The sequence below is a fragment of the Heteronotia binoei genome, chromosome 21, assembly GCF_032191835.1.
Source record: "Heteronotia binoei isolate CCM8104 ecotype False Entrance Well chromosome 21, APGP_CSIRO_Hbin_v1, whole genome shotgun sequence".
NCBI classification, from domain to species: Eukaryota; Metazoa; Chordata; class Lepidosauria; order Squamata; family Gekkonidae; genus Heteronotia; species Heteronotia binoei.
In genome coordinates, this window is record NC_083243.1 from 194,291,059 (window position 1) to 194,311,662 (window position 20,604).

A 20,604-nucleotide genomic window follows, 5' to 3' on the forward strand; every position below is an offset into this window, starting at 1 on the left:
TCACTGTATTGCTTCAGACTACCCACCTGGACCTCATGAAGGTTATTCTGCTGATTTTCTTCCATGAGGTCTTATAGAAGTAAGCACTACCATGTATCCTACCGCTTCCTGGACCAAAGTTTGAAGCCTTCTTCCAATGCAAGAGTCACTTAAGAAGCCTTAGGGACAGCATCACATATATCAACCATAATGAGGAAGTAGTGCATACTTTACTTCAAAAGTATATTTAATGCAATGTAGAATATATCACGAAGAAAGTTTTTTCCTACAGCTGTTGTCTTACAATGAAGCATATATTATAGCCGCAAGATCACACAAGGAGTAGCAGACTATGATCCACGTCCTCACCTGAGTCATATTTTGAGAACATGGTTTCCATTTAGTTTTGCAGTGTAACAAACCCAGAATACAGAGCCTAGTCCCACAAAATGAAATCTTTACTCCAAATCACAATTCTGCAGGTAGTAATACTACTTTCTGAATATGACTGTTTTAACCTGATCATGTATATATCTACTTAGAGCAGTAAAGTTAAATTCTGCTAATAGACTAGATTCTGTAATGTGTTCATATCTTTTATTTAAACGCCCATAATGGCAAGAGATATTTTGCAGTTCACAATCCTGCAGCAGATGACAGGCAAAGCTTTCCAAAGACCATTTAACCTCCCCCCTCCTTCTTAGCAACGTGCTGAAGTAAATGGTATATATTTTAACAGAACGACATTCTGGACTGTGACGGAAAAAACACTCATTCAATTCCTTTTGCCTTCAATTCTTCTCGAACACGCTTCAGATAATTAGGATCAGGATAGCCAAACCTAGGAGAAACAGAGAGTTAAGCAATTGCACCATAAAATGCTGCTACTGTCCAGCATCTTCCATTCAGATACTATATATACTTAATATTTTTTTTAGAAAGGGAAGAGTTTATATACTTAATATTTTTTTTAGAAAGGGAAGAGTTACAGAGAAAGTCAGCTCTGATACCATACTATATCCATCCTCAAAGATCTCTCAAAAGAAACAGAGCAAAAGTGGGTCTGTGGTTAGTTTTGGATGAAGACTCGATTTCTAGTATAATTTAACTACTTCCTAGAGATTGTTTCCCAAGTTCGACTCACAAAGTTCAGCCCATGGAAAAGAACTTGCCTATCTCTTTCTATGCCCTCTGAAATGGGGAGCCTTAAGAACAGCAGTAGGCATGATGTGGGGAACTGCAGTGTGTGGACTAAGAAGAAGTAGTAAAATCTCAAATGGTTAAATGGGCAATCAATGTGAACAGAGAAATACAAATGGATACTTTGGAGCACCTTTGGAAGAATTCTATGAAGATCTCAACTTGTCAGAATATTAAGGAGAACTGTTTTAAGATGATGTACAGGTGGTATATGACTCCGAAAAAGCTGGCTAGGATGAGTAAAAAGATGTTGGATAGATGTTGGAAATGTAGAAACCACGAAGGTTCTTTCTTTCACATGTGGTGGACTTGTGAAAAAGCGAAAGAGTTTTGGAAGATGATACAACAAGAAATCTCCAAAATTTTGGGTTATGATTTTAAGAGAACTGCAGAGACTTTTTTACTTGGATTACAATTAGAAAAATTTCCAAAGGAAGACAGGACTCTAATTTGGTACTTGCTCTCAGCTGCTAGGACATTGTATGCGCAGCTGTGGAAACAAGAAAAAATACCAGAGAAATGGGACTGGATTGTGAAAGTTTTATCGTGGAGTGAGATGGACAAATTAACTAAAACTTTAAGAGACTATGACTTAGATATATTCAAAAAGGAGTGGAAGAAATTTAAAGGATATATGGAGAAAGAGTGGAACGTAAAAAGACATTGGACAATTTTTTAGTATCAATGAGAAAAGAAAAGTATTGAACTTTGATTGGTTAGTGGTACCTTTATAATTGAACTCAAATTTATAACTTTGGGGAAGTCAAGTATTGGAGGGGGGGGGTTGAAATATCATATGGATTAATATAGAAAAGAAATAACTAAATATTGTAACCATATGTTATTAATAAATTGTTAAAACACAATAGTGTTTATTGTTTGAAGTTTGATTGTTTAATTTGTATGTATTGTCTGAAATTCAGAACTGATTGTTAGCCGCCCTGAGTCTGCTTGCGGAGAGGGCGGGGTATAAATTAAAGGTAATAAATAAATAATAATTACCTTTCTGTCCCTCCATGTATGCTAGTTTTGTGATGTATATCATTCCAGGTAACGACATCATTCATTCCAGTTGTACGTGATTGGCCCACTGTGAAAATCAATTTCTGATCAAAAGCCCGCTGAAGCAGTTGCAGAATCTCTCTTCCTTCTCTATTGTCAGGTAAATATGCTGTCCTAATAATTCCATGAAATCTTCTTCCTGGGTTTGGATGGTTTTCCTGGTTTGTGAAGATATTGAAAAACATGGTACATTGTATCAAACTAGCAAGGTGTTCAATAAATTATTACAGTACAAGCACCTGCTACATCAGACCAAGGATCCACTAAAACCAATATTCTTATTTTAACAGAGGTCCTATTCAGATACTGGTGAGGAAGATCCCAAGCAAGACCTTAAGATAATGACTTTACCTGTTTTGTGTCCACCACCTCTTATTTAGCAGCACATTGATGAAATGCAGGTTCTATTTAGTCATGACTAACAGCCACTGAGAGACTTACAATTCACAGATATGTCTAATCCAGTGGTCTTTAACCTACCCAGAACTAGGACCAGTGTCCCCACTAAGCTGAGTTAGCATAAACTAGCTCACAGATTTTTAGCCTTCAGTTCACACCTTTTTGTCTTAGCTCAGGGAAAATGGCCCCAGAGCACAATAATTTATGCAATGGCTCACATCTTTAATGCCAGTAGCTACAAAGTAGAATTTTTGCTCACAAGACCCTGCAGCTTAGAGGGAACACTAACTAGGACCAGTGCTCCCTCTAAGATGCACGTGTGAGGGGCTACTCATCAACACAGGAAGACCCACTCAGCAGCAAACTGGAGCCAGACGGTCTTGTGCTGCCCACTAGCCATTTTAAGATCACAGTAGTTATAGTCTGCTAAGGATGTGAACTAGTTAGAACCTCATAAACTGTGTTCCCTGTAAGCTGAGTTAGTGGGAGCCAGAGCCGGCTCGCCCACTAGGCAAACTAGGTGGTTGCCAGAGGCGTCACTAAGGCAGGGCCAAGGGGGCCATTGGCCCCCCCAGAGCATTGTCATTGGCCCCAGGCACTGACCCATGCCCCCCCCCAAGTTGGCCCCAGGCACTGATCGTCCAGCCCCTGCCCCCAAATTCCCGCCTCAGCTAACCCGGGACCAATTAAATCCAGGGGAGAACCAGGGACAGGGGAGCGGCAGTCCCCCCCCCAGCACCCACCCGAGCCGACGGAGCCCGCACCAGGACTCGAGGTAAGGGGTCTGAGCCGGCGGATGGGGTGAGAAGCCTCGGGGCCAGCGTGGGCGAGGCTGGGGGAGGCCTAGGCCCCAATCCGTGTGTCTGGGGAAGCCGCGGGAAACCAGCAGCTGCTTCGTAGGCGAGCGGGCAGGCAGGACGGCTTCCTTTCTGCTCCTCTCGGGCTTCCCAGGGTCTAAAAGACGGCGCATGGAAAGGAGTCCCCCGCCCACTTGCAAGGAAGGAAGCAGGAGGGAAAGAGGGAGGGAGGAAGGAAGGGAGCCCCTGGGAGGGAGGGAGGCAGAACTCTTGGGGCGCGAAAACAAGAAGCCGGGGAGCGGTTTCCCGGCGAGGCCGGCGTGCTGTGGCTGCTTCACCCGGAGACCTTCGGGGAATGGAGCAAGCGGACTGGCAGGCAGGCCTCCCCCGCCAAGGAGCTGCAGAGAGGGACAGACGGATTGCCAGCCATTGTCCCCCTCGAGCTCAGACGGCGGAGAACCACCCATGGCAACCCCCCCCCCGCCCGCCCTCCCTCCCGCCTGGGATCCTGCCAGCCACGCTTCTGGGTTGCCTGGATGGTCCTTGCTTGGAGGGCAAGCCGAGGCTGGCGGGCGAGGGAGGAGAGCTCTTGGGCCCTGGAGGGATGAAAGGAGCCTCCTCCTAACGCAGCCGATCCCACTCCAGAGTCGCGCTGCAGCCAGCTGGGAGCTGCTGGTTTCCTCGGCCACTTTGGAGGGGGCCTTCGGAAAGGTGGGAGCCGCTTCAGGGCTGGCGTTTGGTGCATTTGGCGGCCGTGGCGGCGGGGGGTGGGGGGGTGCGCGCATGAGAGAGCGCTGGTCCAAAACCAGAGAAATCAAACCGAAGGGAGGGATGTGTGTGTATGTGTGCGATTGCTGCCAAATTCACTTGGCCCCAGGGTGCAACCCACTTGGCCCCAGGGTGCAACCCACGCACTTGGCCCCAGGGTGCAACCCACCCCAGTGACGCCACTGGTGGTTGCTTAGGGTGCCGGCAGGGTGGGGGCGCCGAATTTGGCCTCTCCCCCTAGGCAAATGCCTAGTCCCCCCCCCCGCCTCCTCCTCCCTCCCTTCCCCACCCAGGTCGATTTCAATGTCTGGAAGGGCGATAGAGTGCTGCTCCTGGCTGATCGGTGGGTAAAACCACACTGCGCGCTCACTCAGCACCTGGGTAGGCCAGTGGCAGCTCGAATTAACCTCATCTGGAAAAGGCACCGCGGCTGCTCCCTCCTCTGCACTTCCTTCCCATCTTCCAGAGCAGCCATTTACACAGCAGGGGCACCTTTACACAGTTACTTCCTGTGCTTGATCACCCTTCCAGACATTTAAATTGACCTGGGGTGGGGAAGGGAGGGAGGAGGAGGCATGGTGCCATGGGGGGAGGTGGGGGTGCTGTGGAGGGGGGCAGCAGGCCACACAGTCTGCCTAGGATGCCATGTGACCTTGGGCTGGTGCGAGGTAGCTCTCAGGTTTTTAGCCTCCAGCTCACATATTTTGTCTTAGCTCAAGAAAAATGACCCCAGAACAAACTAATTTATGCCATAGCGCACAACTTTAATGCCAGTAGCTCACAAAGTAGAATTTTAGCTCAGGACTCTCCAGCTTAGAGGGAGTATTGCTCAAGTCCAGGATCACAGACAGTGGACCAAGACAGAGAGGGGCAGGAACACAAGCCAAGCAATAACAGGTATAGTGAGGACAAACAAGGTGTCAGAGCCTGAAAGAACCTGCTCCATTGCTAAGTGACCTCACTTTACTATTGTATTGCCCCCTCAGCATGTACATGGACAGGCAGGAGCCTTGGCACCCTTCCTCTCTAAGCATGTGTTGATGCACACTGGAAACATCTCATTCCAAAAAGCCACAAAAGTATGGTTCTGTAAGGACTATGGATGGGCATGAACTGGTTCGCAAGCCAAAATTCATCATGAATTTGGCCTGGTTTGGAGCCCTTGAACTGGTTCGGCTGTTTGGACCATTTAAACCTAACAGTGGACAGGTGCACCTGCCAGCTGTTAGGTTTAAATGGCTTGGAAGTGGTGGTGGGACCAAAACAGATAGTTGAATTGGCTTGCAGCCATTTAAACCTAAAAGCGGATGGCGCACCTGCCCCACTGTTAGGTTTAAATGGCTAGCAGCAATTAAACCCATCCCTTTTGCTCCTCCCTGCTTCAAAGCAAAGGGAAGTGAGATGGCATAGGCTAAATGGCTGCCAGTCATTTAACAATTCCTGGGCTTGCTGCTGGCAGGAGAAAGGGGCATCTGAACTTACCAGTTTGGAGATTTTGGGCTCAGTTTGGAATTGCCCCGAACCCAACCAGATTTTTCTGGTTCATGTCCATCCCCATTAAGGATTCATGGGCCTGATCTGAATAGCCTTATGCTAGTCAGATTTTGGAAACGAAGCCGTTTCAGACCTGATTACTATTTGGACGGGAGACCAACAAAGAATTACAGGATTCATGGACTGAAAGCGACTGGTCTAATCTAAGAGCCAGAAGAAAATAAAAGGGTTACTAAAATAAGACCAAGACTGATGGTGCAAGTAAATAAAAATATATTATATTGTGTGTTTTTGTCAGTTCTTATCAAAGGCCATAGCTTAGGAAGAGAAAGAACAATACTTCAAATAAATTACTGGCTGTGTCAATGTTGTCATCAGGAAACATTTGGATTTCTGGACCATGGCTTATGCTTTCCAGATGGTGGTCTTCTATCGGGAGATGGTTTGCACCTTATGAAGGTAGAAAAAAGGGTGGTTGGACTTCCGGTTTCGGCAATGCACTGTTAGGAGCGGCTCAGACTGGTGCGTCCTGAGCCCCTTCTAAATCGGACCATCTGAGGGGTCACCCACCAAGGGTGACTCGACTCTGGGACAAGGCAGGGAGCTTGAGTGGTTGAACGGGGGAGGTAGCGGTGGCGGCTGCCCCCCGATTCCGCTCGCTTCTAGCCTCGTTGTTCCAATCGCCATTTTTAAATGGCTTGAGGATCGACTGCCGGCTTCTTTCCTTCCCCTTTCTGATTTAAGTGACACTTCAATGGCAACACAAGCTGCATCTCTATTACTAGAACTATAAGTGTTTTTTTCTTTTTTATGCTGATCTCTAAGGCATCCTCATTGACAAGCAGGAGAACGGAGAACTGAGGCTGAAGCAGAATCCAAGTGGAGGCAAAAAATAGAGAAGGCGGGGGGGGGGGACCCTCTTCTTCTCCTTCAAGGCTTCTAAAAGTTTCCGCTATTTTGGCGATCCTATAACACCTGCATAAGGAGAAGTGCACCAATTCCTAGATACAGAAGAGACTTGATGGCTGAGCTTAATTAAGCTGTTTTAAACCTACGTCTGGGGGAAAAGATTTGACTTTGGGAAAGTTGTGTGTAAGCATATACGGATGTGAAGGACAGTTGGCTTAAGAAACAACTTGCAGCTTAAACTGAAGTGCTCTGAATAAATTCATATGAGCCCCAATTTGATTTTTAAACTCTAGTGGGTTCTGTATATTAACTCATAAAATATAATAGGATTTTTGGTTGAAAGAAGAACATTTGTGCCAATTTTTAAAGTGGATTATAATTCCTTGCTGTTGGATCTTATGGATATAACCTTCTAATTTTGCCTTTGTTTTTTTCCTTCATTCCTGGTTTGAATATTTTTGATAGGATTTGATTATTTTTGGTTTTGGATTTATTTTTTCATTTTTCCTCTCCATGCCTATCAAAGTTGGAGGGTTTTTTTCATTTTTTATTATTTTTTTCTTCTTTTTTTGTTGGGAATGCTTTGTTTTATTTTTCCCTTGGATTATTGGTTTAATTTTTAATCTTTGATCTTATTTTTGGGATTACAAATAGGGCATTCAGCCCTGGATTATAAATTTATATTTTGAAGCAGCTGAAAGACTTGGTAGTGACTTGGACTTCAAGTGCACTTTCATTGGCAGAGAGAGGACTTGCTATAGGGAATTGCATCTGTTGTAGTGAACTGAATTGTTTTGGTTTGGTAGTATCAACTGTGTTTTCCTAAAAAATCTTTATTATTAGTTCTACTATAGTTTGGGGTATCACTGTTGATACAAACTAGAAGGCTGTTTTCCTTTTAAAAATATTTCATAATAAGGACACTGTCTGGCAGAGGTTAGCTTATCTGTTATAAACAGGATTACTGAGTTTCAAAACAAATTTTGAAGAGGCAGTACATAGTGCTGGTGGCTGTGAGTGTATTTAATCTAATAAGAATGGAAAATAAAGCTACGATTTGTTTTAAGGAAGCAGTAAAAAAGGAAAAGGAAATGGAGAAGGAAAACCACCAATACCTTCACCCAGCGCTCCATTTGGCCCAGGGAAATTTACAACTATGCAAGGAGACATGAAAGAGATGCAGAATACTTTATTGACTGCCATGGCACAACTGACTGGTAAAGTAGAAAATCTTAGTGAGCAGATGGCAGAGATCAAACGAGCTTTTGGAGAACCGCAAACAGACAGCAGAGACCAACAAAGCCTTAAAAGTATTAATAATAATATTAAATGCCCAGGTGACAGAGAATACACAAAAGGTGGAACAACTGGGAAAAGGACAGAACATACATGAATCTAGACTCCTGCAGCTGGAAGTGGAGAGAGCTGCCTATATGCTGAGGTTTCAAAACATACCAGAAGAGGAAACTGAAGTTTTGCCGAAAATATTAAGTGAAGCCTTGGCTGAAATTTTACAGGTGACTCCTCAAAGGATGGAAGAAGAGTTCGATCAAGTTAGACAGGTGCCATCAAGCTATACAAGACGGAACAAACTACCTAGCGAAGTGCACTTGAAACTAACAAGTAAGAAGACCAGAGAGGATATTTTGAAGCAAGCAAGAGATAAACCTGTGATGATAGCCGGAAACATGGTGAAAATTTTAAGAGAGGTACCTTGGCCAGTGAGACAAAAGAGGAGAAAATACCACACACTAACAGATTTTCTGAGAGAAAGAGAAATACCCTACACATGGCTAATGCCGGAAGGCCTTCTTTTTACTTTTCAGAACAGGCACAGGATAAACTCCATTTTCAAAGCCCAGATAGAGTGAAGGAAAAGGAGGGCAAGAAAAAGAAAGATAATGAAGAGGAAGAAAGTACTGGTGAAGAGAATCCAAATGAACCATGGAGATATCAGACAAAATAGCACACCGAAAAAGATAAAAAATATAGTGATAAGGAAAACCCATAATGGCTTCAATAGTCTCTATTGATGTGAATGGACTTAACTCTCCTGCCAAAAGGAGAAAGACCTTCAGATATTTGATAAAATTAGAAATGGACATAATTTGTTTGCAAGAAACCCATATTTTAACTAAAGATCAACATCTTTTGAAAAATAAGAAACTTGGTAGCCTATTTACAGCAACAGACAAGAATAAAAAGAAAAGGGGAGTGGCAATATATATTAAGGATAAATTCAACCCACAACTGCAGTATGCTTCTGAAGATGGAAGTTTACATTTTAGGTTTCCTGAATAGTTAATGAAAAGCTAATGATCCTTAGTCTAAGATCAGTGTTTAAAATACTGATAAGGGATAGAATAAACACATTTATGTAAACAACCATATATTATAATCCTATCTATTTGGTAGAACATTGTTGGATTTAAGATAACCAATAACTGAATCCCAATAGTAATGCATATAGTTAGTTATTGATAATAAAGAGTCTCCTAAAAAGAATACATTTTGAGTAATTTGAGACATAATGAAAGTTTCCCAAATTCTATCGTACCATGTTTCGAGTGTAAGTTTAGCCGAATCTTTCCAGCAGGAAGCAATGGTATGTCTGGCAGCTGCTAGTAGCTGGGAAATAAAAAAATCTCTCTTGGATTTTAGCATCGAGATATCCGGCCAGTGATCTAAAAGCAGAAATTCCGGACTGAAAGGGATGTCCACTCTACAATTCGAATCTTGACTTTTGACCAGAGGTTTCTGTAAGATTATTGGGTAATTTTTCTATCCAGAAGATATTATCACAGATGCTTCATTTTATAGTTCTCAAAACTGAATTTGTGTCTGCAGCGATCACATGCCTCTTCTTCAGAGCAAAAATGTTGTAAAATAAACATACAGAGTTAAGTCCTATTGGTCCTCTGCAAATCTCTGCACACAGGATGAGTCCTTTCTCTTTTAAGTGCTAAGTTTCAAGAAGTTCAATAGATAGAAGATTGTTTGGGTGGAACAGATCTGGATAGGGAGATGTTAAGTGTGAGGAGGGAGAGGCAAGCAGCACAAATGAGTGTGAAACTTTTCAAGTAGAATACTCCAGAACTGAGATCTTTATGAGTGTATCCTCACAGAAGTGTAAGCAAATACAAAAATACATGTGCTATATAATGTCATTGTTTTAGTTACATAAAACAATTTAAATGGTTATTGTTAATGATTATGTTATCCTTCCAATAAAGTACAGCTGAAAAGTTGTCCAAATATCAATAATTAACTTATTAAACTGGAGACAGTTCACCTTGCAGTGATTGCATAATTATCTATATAATTAAAATGACCCTGAAAAGGTATTATACTAAAATGCAATCTTCATCTGGGTTGTAAATATTAATTAGCCTTTATGTAGAAAACCATTATTTACATTGTGTCTTACTGAATAGCAATTTAAATCACGATTCACATCAACTTGATTTAAATTAAATGCACCCTGGGCCCCGGTCTTCCTTGGAGGCCTCTCATCCAAATACCAGACAGGGCCAGCCCTCCGGAGCTCCCAAGATCTGATGAGACTGGGCTAACCTGGGCTATCCGAGGCAGGATAAACTAATCCTTAGCTTCTATTTAAAAAGCCAAGGTTTTTTTGCCTGTTGAGACTCATATTGGTACATGATTCTTCTCTCCAGGTAATATCTTAAAACATAAATTTTCTCTTCTCAAAACATACATTTTTAAAAATGTAAATTTTTAATTTGGGATGTTGGGAAAGTTACCAACTTGCTGCTCAATCAGAAAATGCAACAATCTATTCTAGCTTTACCCGACTTGTCTTCTAGAATCCCCTCCTATTTTAATCAAAGCTAAATTGTGACAGTGCGTGAGGTAAAAAGTTGTACTTAATGTGCATTAGATGCAAAAAGCTACTAAAAACCCCATCTGCCACTTCAGCTTCTCTTTTATCTCCAGTATTCCTAGGATATCATGGACATGCCACAAAGATAGTCCAGCTCAAATCAAGCAAAATTAAGCACACTTTTAAGCATTACCTGTTTCAAAGCACACAAATCTCGGTGGCTTCTGTTTTGTTTTTCCTTAGAGATTATGGAGCTCCTGGCCTACTCCCACACTAAATTATTACAGCTTTTCTTTTGTAAAAAAGTAAAATTATCAAAGCCTAATAAGGAGGCAAAGATACCACAATTTTAGACAAACTTACGTTTTGAATGCCATCAAGGATGTGATACGCAATGCTGATAGTACCAGACCCCTCATATCCTGGAAGAGACATTCGCGTTTTACTGATCTCCATCTTCCCTGGTGGTTGATTTCCTTCTATCTTCCCATAGGCCATGTTACACACAGGGCAGACGGACTTATATTTCATTGCCACTTGAATGCACTCCCTACAAAATGCATGCTTGCATTTGGGCAGCACTTCTTTCTGGTCAATTTTATCCATGCAGATGGAGCAGTCTTCTTCCGGTTCAGCCTTTGCCACCTTTACATAGGACGGCTCTCCAGAAGGAAATGAGTGCACTTTATGGCCACCGTTGTACTCAAAGGATGCTCCTGAACTTCTTCCAGCTTTGGGGGTGCGAGTGGGTGACAACACGCCTGCACGAAGAGCAGCGAGGTCAGTGTTCAAAAACCGTAGAATATGCTTTTCAGTAGAACACACATGCTCTGGAAGGCCAAATATAGATAATTTATCTTCCATTTTTTTCAGAAGAACTTTGGGATTTTCTGTTTGTAAATGAACAAAGAATTCATTTACTTTCTCTCCCAGATCCAATGAATGTTTCAAAGGGATAGTTTTTTCTGTATGTGTTTCTAAGACTTTCTGGTAAGCTCTGGAGATACTCTCACAAGCCACTGATGTTAGATCTGGGGTTTTCTTCTTTGTCTCAGGCTTAAAAAGGATGTGTGTTTTTTTACTCTCGGGGAATTTCTTTTTCTCCATTATTGTTCCATACATTTGCTTTATAGTTTGAATTTCCATGAATAACTTTGGTTCCAAGAATTCAAACTTATCTGTATCAACTATAAAACCAGTTTCGGGGAAATTAAATTCAGACTTTTTAGGGAATTCTTTCATAAACTCCTTAGCAGCTGAAAGTTCCCTAGCAGGACCATGAAGAATTAATGTCTTATCCTGGGGCTTTGCAAAGATTCTTTTAAAATTTGTGTTCAACATTTCTGATGTTTTAATGACCTGGTGCGTGTTGTCAAGATAAATGATTTCCTGTTTCAGATCTACTGCTACTCTCTGAAAAGCTGTAACAAAAGTCTGCTGAGCTTTCTCAATGCAGCTAGGGCTCCCAGCAGAAGCAAACTGTATGGATGTCATCCCACTGCCATCTTCTGCACTAGTCAGCTTTACGCTAAACCTTTGCTCCAGATCTTCAGCTTCTGCCTTGCAGACATGGCGAAAGTATTCAAAGACTGCTGAGGGAACTTCGATATTGTTGGATTCTTCAGAATCATTCTCGCTCCCTTCTTTCTGAACATTCACAGTCATCCTTTCCAAATCAGTCTGTTTTTGAAGTTTTGTGGATTCACCACAGTGTTTGGACTTTGCAAGGAGCCTCTTGAAATAATGGTGCAACTCTTCAACATCACCATAATCTCCTGTCACTTTTTCTATACCTAGCTTGCTTGAGCACTTCTCTATTTTTAAGGTGGGCCACAGAGTCGGCACTTTATCCCTTTCCTCTCTTGTGAACAGATCAGTATTTAAAGTGGCAGATACACAGATAAATATCTGGAAAGGAAAAGAAGTCAAGTAGGGCAGGTGAACTGCTAAACAATGGTTAGCATAAATGTCCCCAATGAGTTCCCACAAAATGGCTGCTTTTGGGTTTGGAGGGAAGCCAATCACAAAATGTTGGGAGACTTTAAACCAAACATCCTCCTACAATCAAGGCAGCTGTTTCCAGAAAGATGCTGTAAGCCAGGGGTGGCCAACGGTAGCTCTCCAGATGTTTTTGCCTACAACTCCCATCAGCCCCAGCCAGCATGGTCAATGGCTGGGGCTGATGGGAGTTGTAGGCAAAAAAACATCTGGAGAGCTACCGTTGGCCACCCCTGCTTTAAGCAGATAAAACTGATACCTCCTGGGCTCTTCTGAAGCACCTCCTGTTCCACTGGGGTAGGGGGGAAAGTCATGACTGGCTCCTTACTTGGGGGAAAGAAGGAAGAGCACCAGGAAACAGTGACAGGCATAATGATGCCCATTCCATGAGTACCACACTAGGGATACCTAGGATAGTACCCAGATATCATTCATTCCACATGAGCCAGCTATAAACTGTTCGATTCTTTGTCTGGTATTTTGTTATTGTTATAATTGTTTTAAAAACTTTTATTTTATATGCCCCACATAAAACTACAAAACCCATTAAAATTCTGATTAGCTTTCAGTAATAATTATAATGATTTTTTTAAATGAAGTTACTCAGAAACTCAGAGCTAATGACGTATTAGAAGATCATAAGACTAAAGCACAAAAAATGACATTCCAAGATTTTCATTGGAGATCGAGTTAATTTAGGCAAGGTTGGTTGGAGTCTTACCTTTTTGGTAATACTTGCTAGTGGATTATCAATATATTTTTCACTTGGCTGCGTATTTTCAAAACTATTTTGAGATCGCTGAGTGCTTGAAATAGATAGTGGCGTCCTGGTAGCCTTGCATGACAAGCTCTGCGAAAATGATTTTTCTGCAGAATTCATTACCTCGGAATCTTGCAGGATACGTATGTTCAGAGTTTGTTCACAAGAGTTTATAGAATGGTATTCAGATGCCTGCACTCGTCTCTTTGCTACATTGATTTAAATAAGCAAGAAGCATTAATGTGGGTTTTGTTCCCAAAATTCATAAAACTTGGTTTAAGCCTAATACACCTAAATACTCAGGCCACCAAAGCAGGGGAGAATATATGATCTCACCTAACCCCAAAACAAAATGAACATTTTTAAGATGTGAAAAATTGTTACATACATCTATGTCATGTCCAGTTACTGCATGAAAATATCTTAGAAGCTTGAATGGTAAGCCAAGTTCCATAACAATCTCACCTCAGCCAAGTCCAAACCGTAGTTTTAACAACTTCACATGGATCCTACTTATGGGGTTTTTGTTTTTTTAACATAAGTGTCGTACTAGATAGTCCAGGCTGAGTTTCCCATTACAATTCTTATCTTCCTTTTCCCTTGCCAAACAATAGGGCAATATAACAAAATATTGTTTACTGGCATAAATAAAAAGGTAGATACATCCAGGTGTGCAGCCGTGTTGGTCTGAAGCAGTGGAACAAATTGTGTCCAGCTGCCCTTTTAAGACCAGTAAAAGTTTATGCAAGTATGAGCTTCAGAAACATTAACAGACATTAATGTTTCATATATAGAGACAGATGCCTCTACATAGGTGAAAAGCAAATCAGCATACAACTTAATGAAGATGTTTTGACATATGCAAAGACTAAATAGTAATAGCAAGCTAAATTTATAGCTTAACAGGGATATTGGTTTCTTATCTCATTACATATGCTAAACTCATTCAGTCCTTACATATGTATTCTCGCCAAGAAGGGCTGAACATCCTCTGTATTTTAGTGTATTTCTTTTTTGGAATAGTGAACATGATGTGATGCAATGAATACTGGAATGTGTTCTTCTGACATAACACAGCCCCCACTTCAAAGGAAAGGATGTTGTCAGCTAACTCCATGCTTGAGAGGAGACAAATGGAGTGTAACAGCAAAGTCTCAATTACTTTAATGATAAAGATACTTTTACACATTAGTCTCCTACTTTGACATATTTATTCCTCCACTAGTTTTTTCCGTAATTAAATCCAAACATATTGTGACCTATAAGGTTGTTATTACTATTTAATCTTTGCATTTGTCAAAACATCTTCATTAAGTTGTATGCTAATTTGCTGTTCATGTACACAGAGGCAGGCCTCGGTTTGGGGCGGACCTGCCTGGAGCGGTGCTCCACACTTCAGGTGGGGTGGTGGTGGCTGGAGTCCTTTCAGGTTGGGAGAAAGCCCCCCGGGGAGGTGTTCCGTGCACATGGCAGGGGGCGCCAGGGCAACACAGGGGGTCTCTGGGTGGGGAGGTGTCTGCTGCTGGGCTGCTCACTCCCAGACACACATTCCAGCCACTGTCTATGACAGCGAACTCCTGCACTTGGTACTTCCTGTTTGTCTGCCTGCCATTGGCAGAGTCTCTGACAGCGGGAGGGTGTGAGGGGATGGACGACTTCTCCATGGTCCCATGCAGCTCTGTCTCACCTCTACCCCGCCACCAAGCCAGGCTTCTCGTGCGCGCATGCTCAGCCTCACTCCTGTTCCCTCCCTGTATTGGTGGGACGTCTCTCCTTTGCCTGTGATGGTCTGCCCATCATTGGCTCTATTCTCTGTTTGTGGGCGGGTTGGGGATGGCTATCAGCCTCTCTGGGGCTGCCTCTCCCCATCCCTGACTTTCATGAGCCAAGGCGCATGCACCAGGACTGGCCAATGGGGGGTATGGGCTGGCCCTCCCCTCCGGCTGCCTCCGCCTCCCTTGTGCCTACGCCAGCGGCATTGCCATGGCGACTGTCTCCCTCATGGCAAGCTACGCCTCTCCCCTCCCCACGCTCCAGCGTGCCAAAGTCCTCAGGTAGTCTACTAGCGGCGTGGCAGCTACACTGTGGCCGGCCGTCACTTATGTCTGGATTGGGCTGCCCGTGTACCACAGGAGAAGTTGTCTTGGAACATTACAGTCTTTTGAATTGGTTGGGGTTTGGTCTCCTTAGCATGTGACAGTAAATGAACTAGAGCAATTACACATCCTTAGCATTAGGCAGTGATGGAAAGTGTGGTTTTAACCTGGACACTTATACTATCCCTGTTTTGGGTCCTGAGATGCATAGGAGAAAGGAGAGCATATATTGCTGCAAAGAAACATGATATCAGAGGTGTGTGGCATTTGCAAATGAGTTATGTTAATGAGCTCTGGCACCTCTTTTTCTACAAAATGACCCCTGCGTAGAGGCATCTGCCTATTTATGAGAAACACTGACTTCAATTTCTATGTATCTGAAGAACTGTGCTTGCATAAACCTTTGTTGGTCTTAAAGGTGCCACTGGACTCAACATTTCTTCTAAGGCAGGGGTCCTCAAACTATGGCCCGCGGGCCAGATGCGGCCCGCTGAGGACTTTTATGCGGCCTGCCGGGTTTTGGCAAAATCAGACCGGAAGTGACGTTCGACCTAAACTCGCGTTAGCAACGCACACTTCCGGCACTGGGCTGAGGCGGCGGAGACAGAGTGTGAGGTGATACCGAGGTGAGGTGAGTTCCCAGGCCGGCGTATGTGGTGTGGGGAAGGGAGAGAGATGCAGAAGACGGAGAACTGACGGCCCGCGGCCTTGTACAGTAACGGCAGTCCGGCCCTCCAACAGTCTGAGGGACAGTGAACTGGCACCCTATTTAAAAAGTTTGAGGACCCCTGTTCTAAGGCAATTAGAGATTAGTGGAAACAAAAAAACTCTTTGTCAAAGTGTGACCCGACCAATTAATACTTGAATCTGGTGGGCCCCAAAAGAGACTGATGTATTAGTCAGTCTAAATTTTGCTGAAACTTACTTATCCTATGGGGAGATCTGAAGTGGCTACAGGACAGAGAAGTACCAATAGCAGATAACAATTCCCTGCATAAGTAAATTCACAGCAACAATTTATTTGCTTTGTATAAACTGTAACAAGTTATGCAAAAGTTAAGAATCAAAATGATGGTTCATCCTTCTGCACATTAGATCAAACAACATAGCACAGGAGATCGGAATTTATTCTAACATGCAGGAGGACAAACTTTGCGCAGCAGGAAAATGAAATGTGCAGTAGGGGATCCTTTTTGCGCAGTTGGCACAACGTTATTTTTAAAAAATAGATGTATGAGAAAAAAATACAGAGAAATAGGAAAGTAGGATAATTACCGGCTAATTCTTTTTAGATTGTAGCTGAACATTCTATCTGGATTTTGAATAGTGCAGATTGGGCCCAAACAGATCCATGGGCATATGAAATAAAACACACTTGGATTAGTGGCCCATGTTGCATCTTAATAATAGCTATTCGTACTCACTCCATGGGTGAACACTGTGTAAGCGCTACATTAAGAATGCAGAGATTCGTGCCCAAAACAACTGTTTCATGGTTCGTTCCAAATCAGTTTGGGTACTTGCGCAAAGCACAGTTCACAAAATGGAGCACCTTGTTTTTGGGGCAGTTTATCTGTGTCATTATCAGCGGGAAATCCTCCTCACACACTGTTCCCGGCATGATGACATCACCAAGAGTCACATTATCATGCCAGGCACACCACCGTGGCAAACCTTTTAACTTGCATTTATATTTTTTTATATCTGTCCTGATATTAGGAAGCGACGCTATCGCACTGGGCATGTTTGCTGGGCATGTTTGTGAGAAAGCCCTCCCAAACCAAACCAACAAACCACAATTCATTCAGAAAATTTAAAAAAAAAACCAAAACAACTGAACTGAACTGAACTACCGATTCAGGCAAATCAACAAACCATGAAACAAAACTAACCACCATTTGTGTGTTCCATGCCCATCCCTAGTCTACACTATATTTGATCACTAACAGTGATCAAACTTATCATATACAGTGATTCAAACTTATCATTTAGGTCCATTCTGTATATGATAAGTTTGAACTAACATTTAGGTCCATTCTGTATATGATAAGTTTGAAATATGTTTAACTTATGGAGTGCTCCGCTTGTATTTTGACACTGAGGAAGATTTTTCAGCCAAAATGCGTTTGGTTCTTGCATTTGGACACATTGTGTACCTTTTAACTTGTATTTATATATTCTGATATTTGTCCTAATATTAGGTATAAGCATTTATATAGACATTTATATACAGAACTATAGATATATGGTTTTAGTATTTCCTATGCATAACTCAAATATACATTTTTATATTAGCACAGCATATTTAGCCATATTTGACTATTATTTTCATCCCCCCTCTTTTGGTCTTGACTCTATATTTTGTGACAGCTTTAGAACCTTCTGTCCCTAGTACACCTACATAACTCACAATAACCAGGGGAGTGAATCCTCAGTTTTATAGGGAGTTTCTATTCTCAACAATCATTTATGCAATAAAGATATTCCTTCTGTTTCTTTTATTTTCCTCTCTCTCCTCCTTCAGAGGGGACATACTAAAACTACGAACAGCGATTGCCCATAGACTATACATGATTGCCAATACAGAATGCATGATTGCCCACAGAGAATAATGGAGACCACGCTTGCCCATAGGGGAATAATGGAGAGCAGGATTGCCCTAAAGACAGTGATTGCCCATAGAATATACATGCCAATAGAGAATGGAGGCTTGCCCATAGGGAATAATGGAGACCATGCTTGCCCATAGGGAATAATGGAGAGCAGGACAGCAACATTTTTGCCAACAGGACAAATTTAGGAAGTGCTCAAAGAATTGTGGATTTTGTGCCAGCACTGGCTTTTTGTGCAATAGAGAGGACATACTAAAACTAGGAACAGTGATTACCCAGACTATACATGCTTGCTAATAGAGAATGCACACTTGCAGGGGAGGGACGGTGGCTCAGTGGTAGAGCATCTGCTTGGGAAGCAGAAGGTCCCAGGTTCAATCCCTGGCATCTCCAAAAAAGGGTCCAGGCAAATTGGTGTGGAAAACCTCAGCTTGAGACCCTGGAGAGCCGCTGCCAGTCTGAGCAGACAATACTGACTTTGATGGACCGAGGGTCTGATTCAGTAGAAGGCAGCTTCATATGTTCATATGTGTTCATATATGCCCATAGGGAAAAATGGGGACTACACTTGCCCATAGGAAATAAAGGAGACCAGGCTTGTTCTAAAGACAGCCATTGCCCATAGAGAATACATGATTGCCAATAGAGAAGTCATGATTTCCTATAGGAAATTAGGGAGCCTATGAAGCGACTGCCCACGTTCAAATGTCCCTCCCACCTGGGAGAAGCAGCAACTCTTCCTAACACAAACTCACTGCGCTGTGGAGCGTGGAGCTTGAGGCTGTTCAACCAGCGAGAGTGCGGAGATAATGGGGGTTTGGCAACTTTCAAACTAACCTCTCTTTGGGTGCCTGCTGTTCATCTCTGAAACGGAGCAGCCTATTGAAGCCTCGCAGGCTAAGCTAAGCTGTCAGGCCCCCCCGCCAACTGGAAGACTGCCAACAACTGGGGGGGAAACCCCCAGCAGATAAAGCTTTTCCCAGGTTGGAGCTCAACTTGGGTTAGATCCTGCGGTTGTTCCAGGGGGAAAAGGCGGCCCGGCGGCAACGCCGAGCCTGGAATGACACCCCAGCAGCTCCCAACCGCTGCAGCCGCAATCTGCCGGAGTCTCTTCCTTCTCCGGGTCCCTCCGCTCCGGCTGCTGCAGCCTCCCGCGCGGGCCGGGGCCTCACCTTCCTCGGAGTGGAAGCGCACGCGATAAAGGCCCCGCTCGACGTCCTCGGCTGCCACGTCGCACTCGCCGCCCCCGGAGCGCTTCGACTGGAAATAGAGGAGCAGCTTTTGGGGCAGCCTTTCCGCGGCCGCGCCTGCGGCGGGGGAGACGGCCACGAAGAGCGGCGCGGGCCAGGCGGCCATGGCGAGCCCGGGGCGGCTTTCACTTTCGCTGCCTTGCTGGGAGGAGCTCCGCGGGGCGCGGGAGACGCCTCCTTCCCCACACTGCCCGGCCGAGCAGCGCCGCCGCCGCCGAGCCTCGGGGCAGGGAACGGGGCTCTCCAGATGTTTTCTTGCCTGCCACTGGCCATGCTGCCTGGGGCCGAGGGGCGTCGTAGGCAGAAAACATCTGGCGAGCCAGCGTTCCCTATCCCTGCGCTAAGGAAACCGAGATTCTTCTTTTGAGCCTTTCAGAGGTACACGGCAGGCAATAGTAGGGTTGCCAAGTCCAATTTAAGAAATATCTGGAGATTTGGGGGGTGGAGCCGGGAGATATTAGGGGTGGAGCAAGATCAAGGCTGTGACAAGCATAATTGAACTCCAAAGGGAGTTCTGGCCCTCACATTTAAAGGGACAGCACACCTTTCCAATGCCTTCCTTCTGTAGGAAATAATGAAGGAGAGGGGCACCTTCTTTTGGGGCTCATAGATTTGGACCCCCTGGCCCAATCGTTTTGAAACTTGGGGGATACTTTGGGGAGAGGCACTAGATACTGTACTGAAAATTTGGTGTCTCTACCCCCAAAAACAGCCCCCCCAGAGCCCGAGATACCCGCGGATCAATTCTCCATTATTTTCTATGGGAATAAATCTCCATAGGGATAACAGAGTTCCCAGCAGACATTTCTCTCCCCTCCCCCCGCTTTCTGACGTCCCTGAAGCGGGGGGAGGGCCTCCAAACCGGGGGATCCCCTGCCCCCACCTGGGGATTGGCAACCCTAGGCAATAGATGGCTGGTGTGTGGGAGTGGGCGAGGCAGTTGGGGGTGCCACCTCACCTAAGGGGTGCTACTAGGCAGGGGTCATTTTGTAGAAAAAGAGGTGGTGCAGCTCGTCCAGGGATTGTTATGCGGCTGCACCTGCTATTCAATGGACAAGGTCAGGGACCTGTCTATCTGCGGGACCGCCTTTCTCTGCATATTCCCCAGAGAGCACTGCGTTCAGGGACGAAAAATCTATTGTCCATCCCTGGACCAAAAGAAGCCAGGTTGCGTACGACACGAGCCAGGGCCTTCTCGGTGGCAGCACCAGAACTCTGGAACGCTCTCCCGGAGGCCATAAGGGCCCTGCGGGATTTGTCTACATTCCGCAGGGCCTGTAAGACCGAATTGTTCCGACAGGCCTTCGACATTTAACCGAGAGAGAGCTGCCACTGGACATCATATAGAGCTCCATGCAGAGTACCGATGGTCACCATCGGACTTTCAGAACCGCTATACTATACTGTATTAACACAGCACCATGAAATGTTTTAAA

At 44.1% G+C, this 20,604-nt stretch overlaps 1 protein-coding gene across 1 annotated transcript; it reads right to left on the minus strand.

Annotated features, from left to right (window-relative positions):
- Nucleotides 1-557: 557 nt before the first annotated feature.
- DTX3L (deltex E3 ubiquitin ligase 3L) lies at nucleotides 558-19,274 on the minus strand. Its single transcript, XM_060262474.1, has 5 exons — nucleotides 19,091-19,274; nucleotides 13,172-13,419; nucleotides 10,816-12,360; nucleotides 2,182-2,399; nucleotides 558-820 (listed from the first exon to the last, which is right to left on the minus strand). Exons 1-5 carry the CDS (start codon nucleotides 19,272-19,274, stop codon nucleotides 751-753), a joined length of 2,265 nt encoding a protein of 754 aa, XP_060118457.1. The 3' UTR covers nucleotides 558-750.
- Between the last annotated feature and the right edge of the window lie 1,330 nt (nucleotides 19,275-20,604).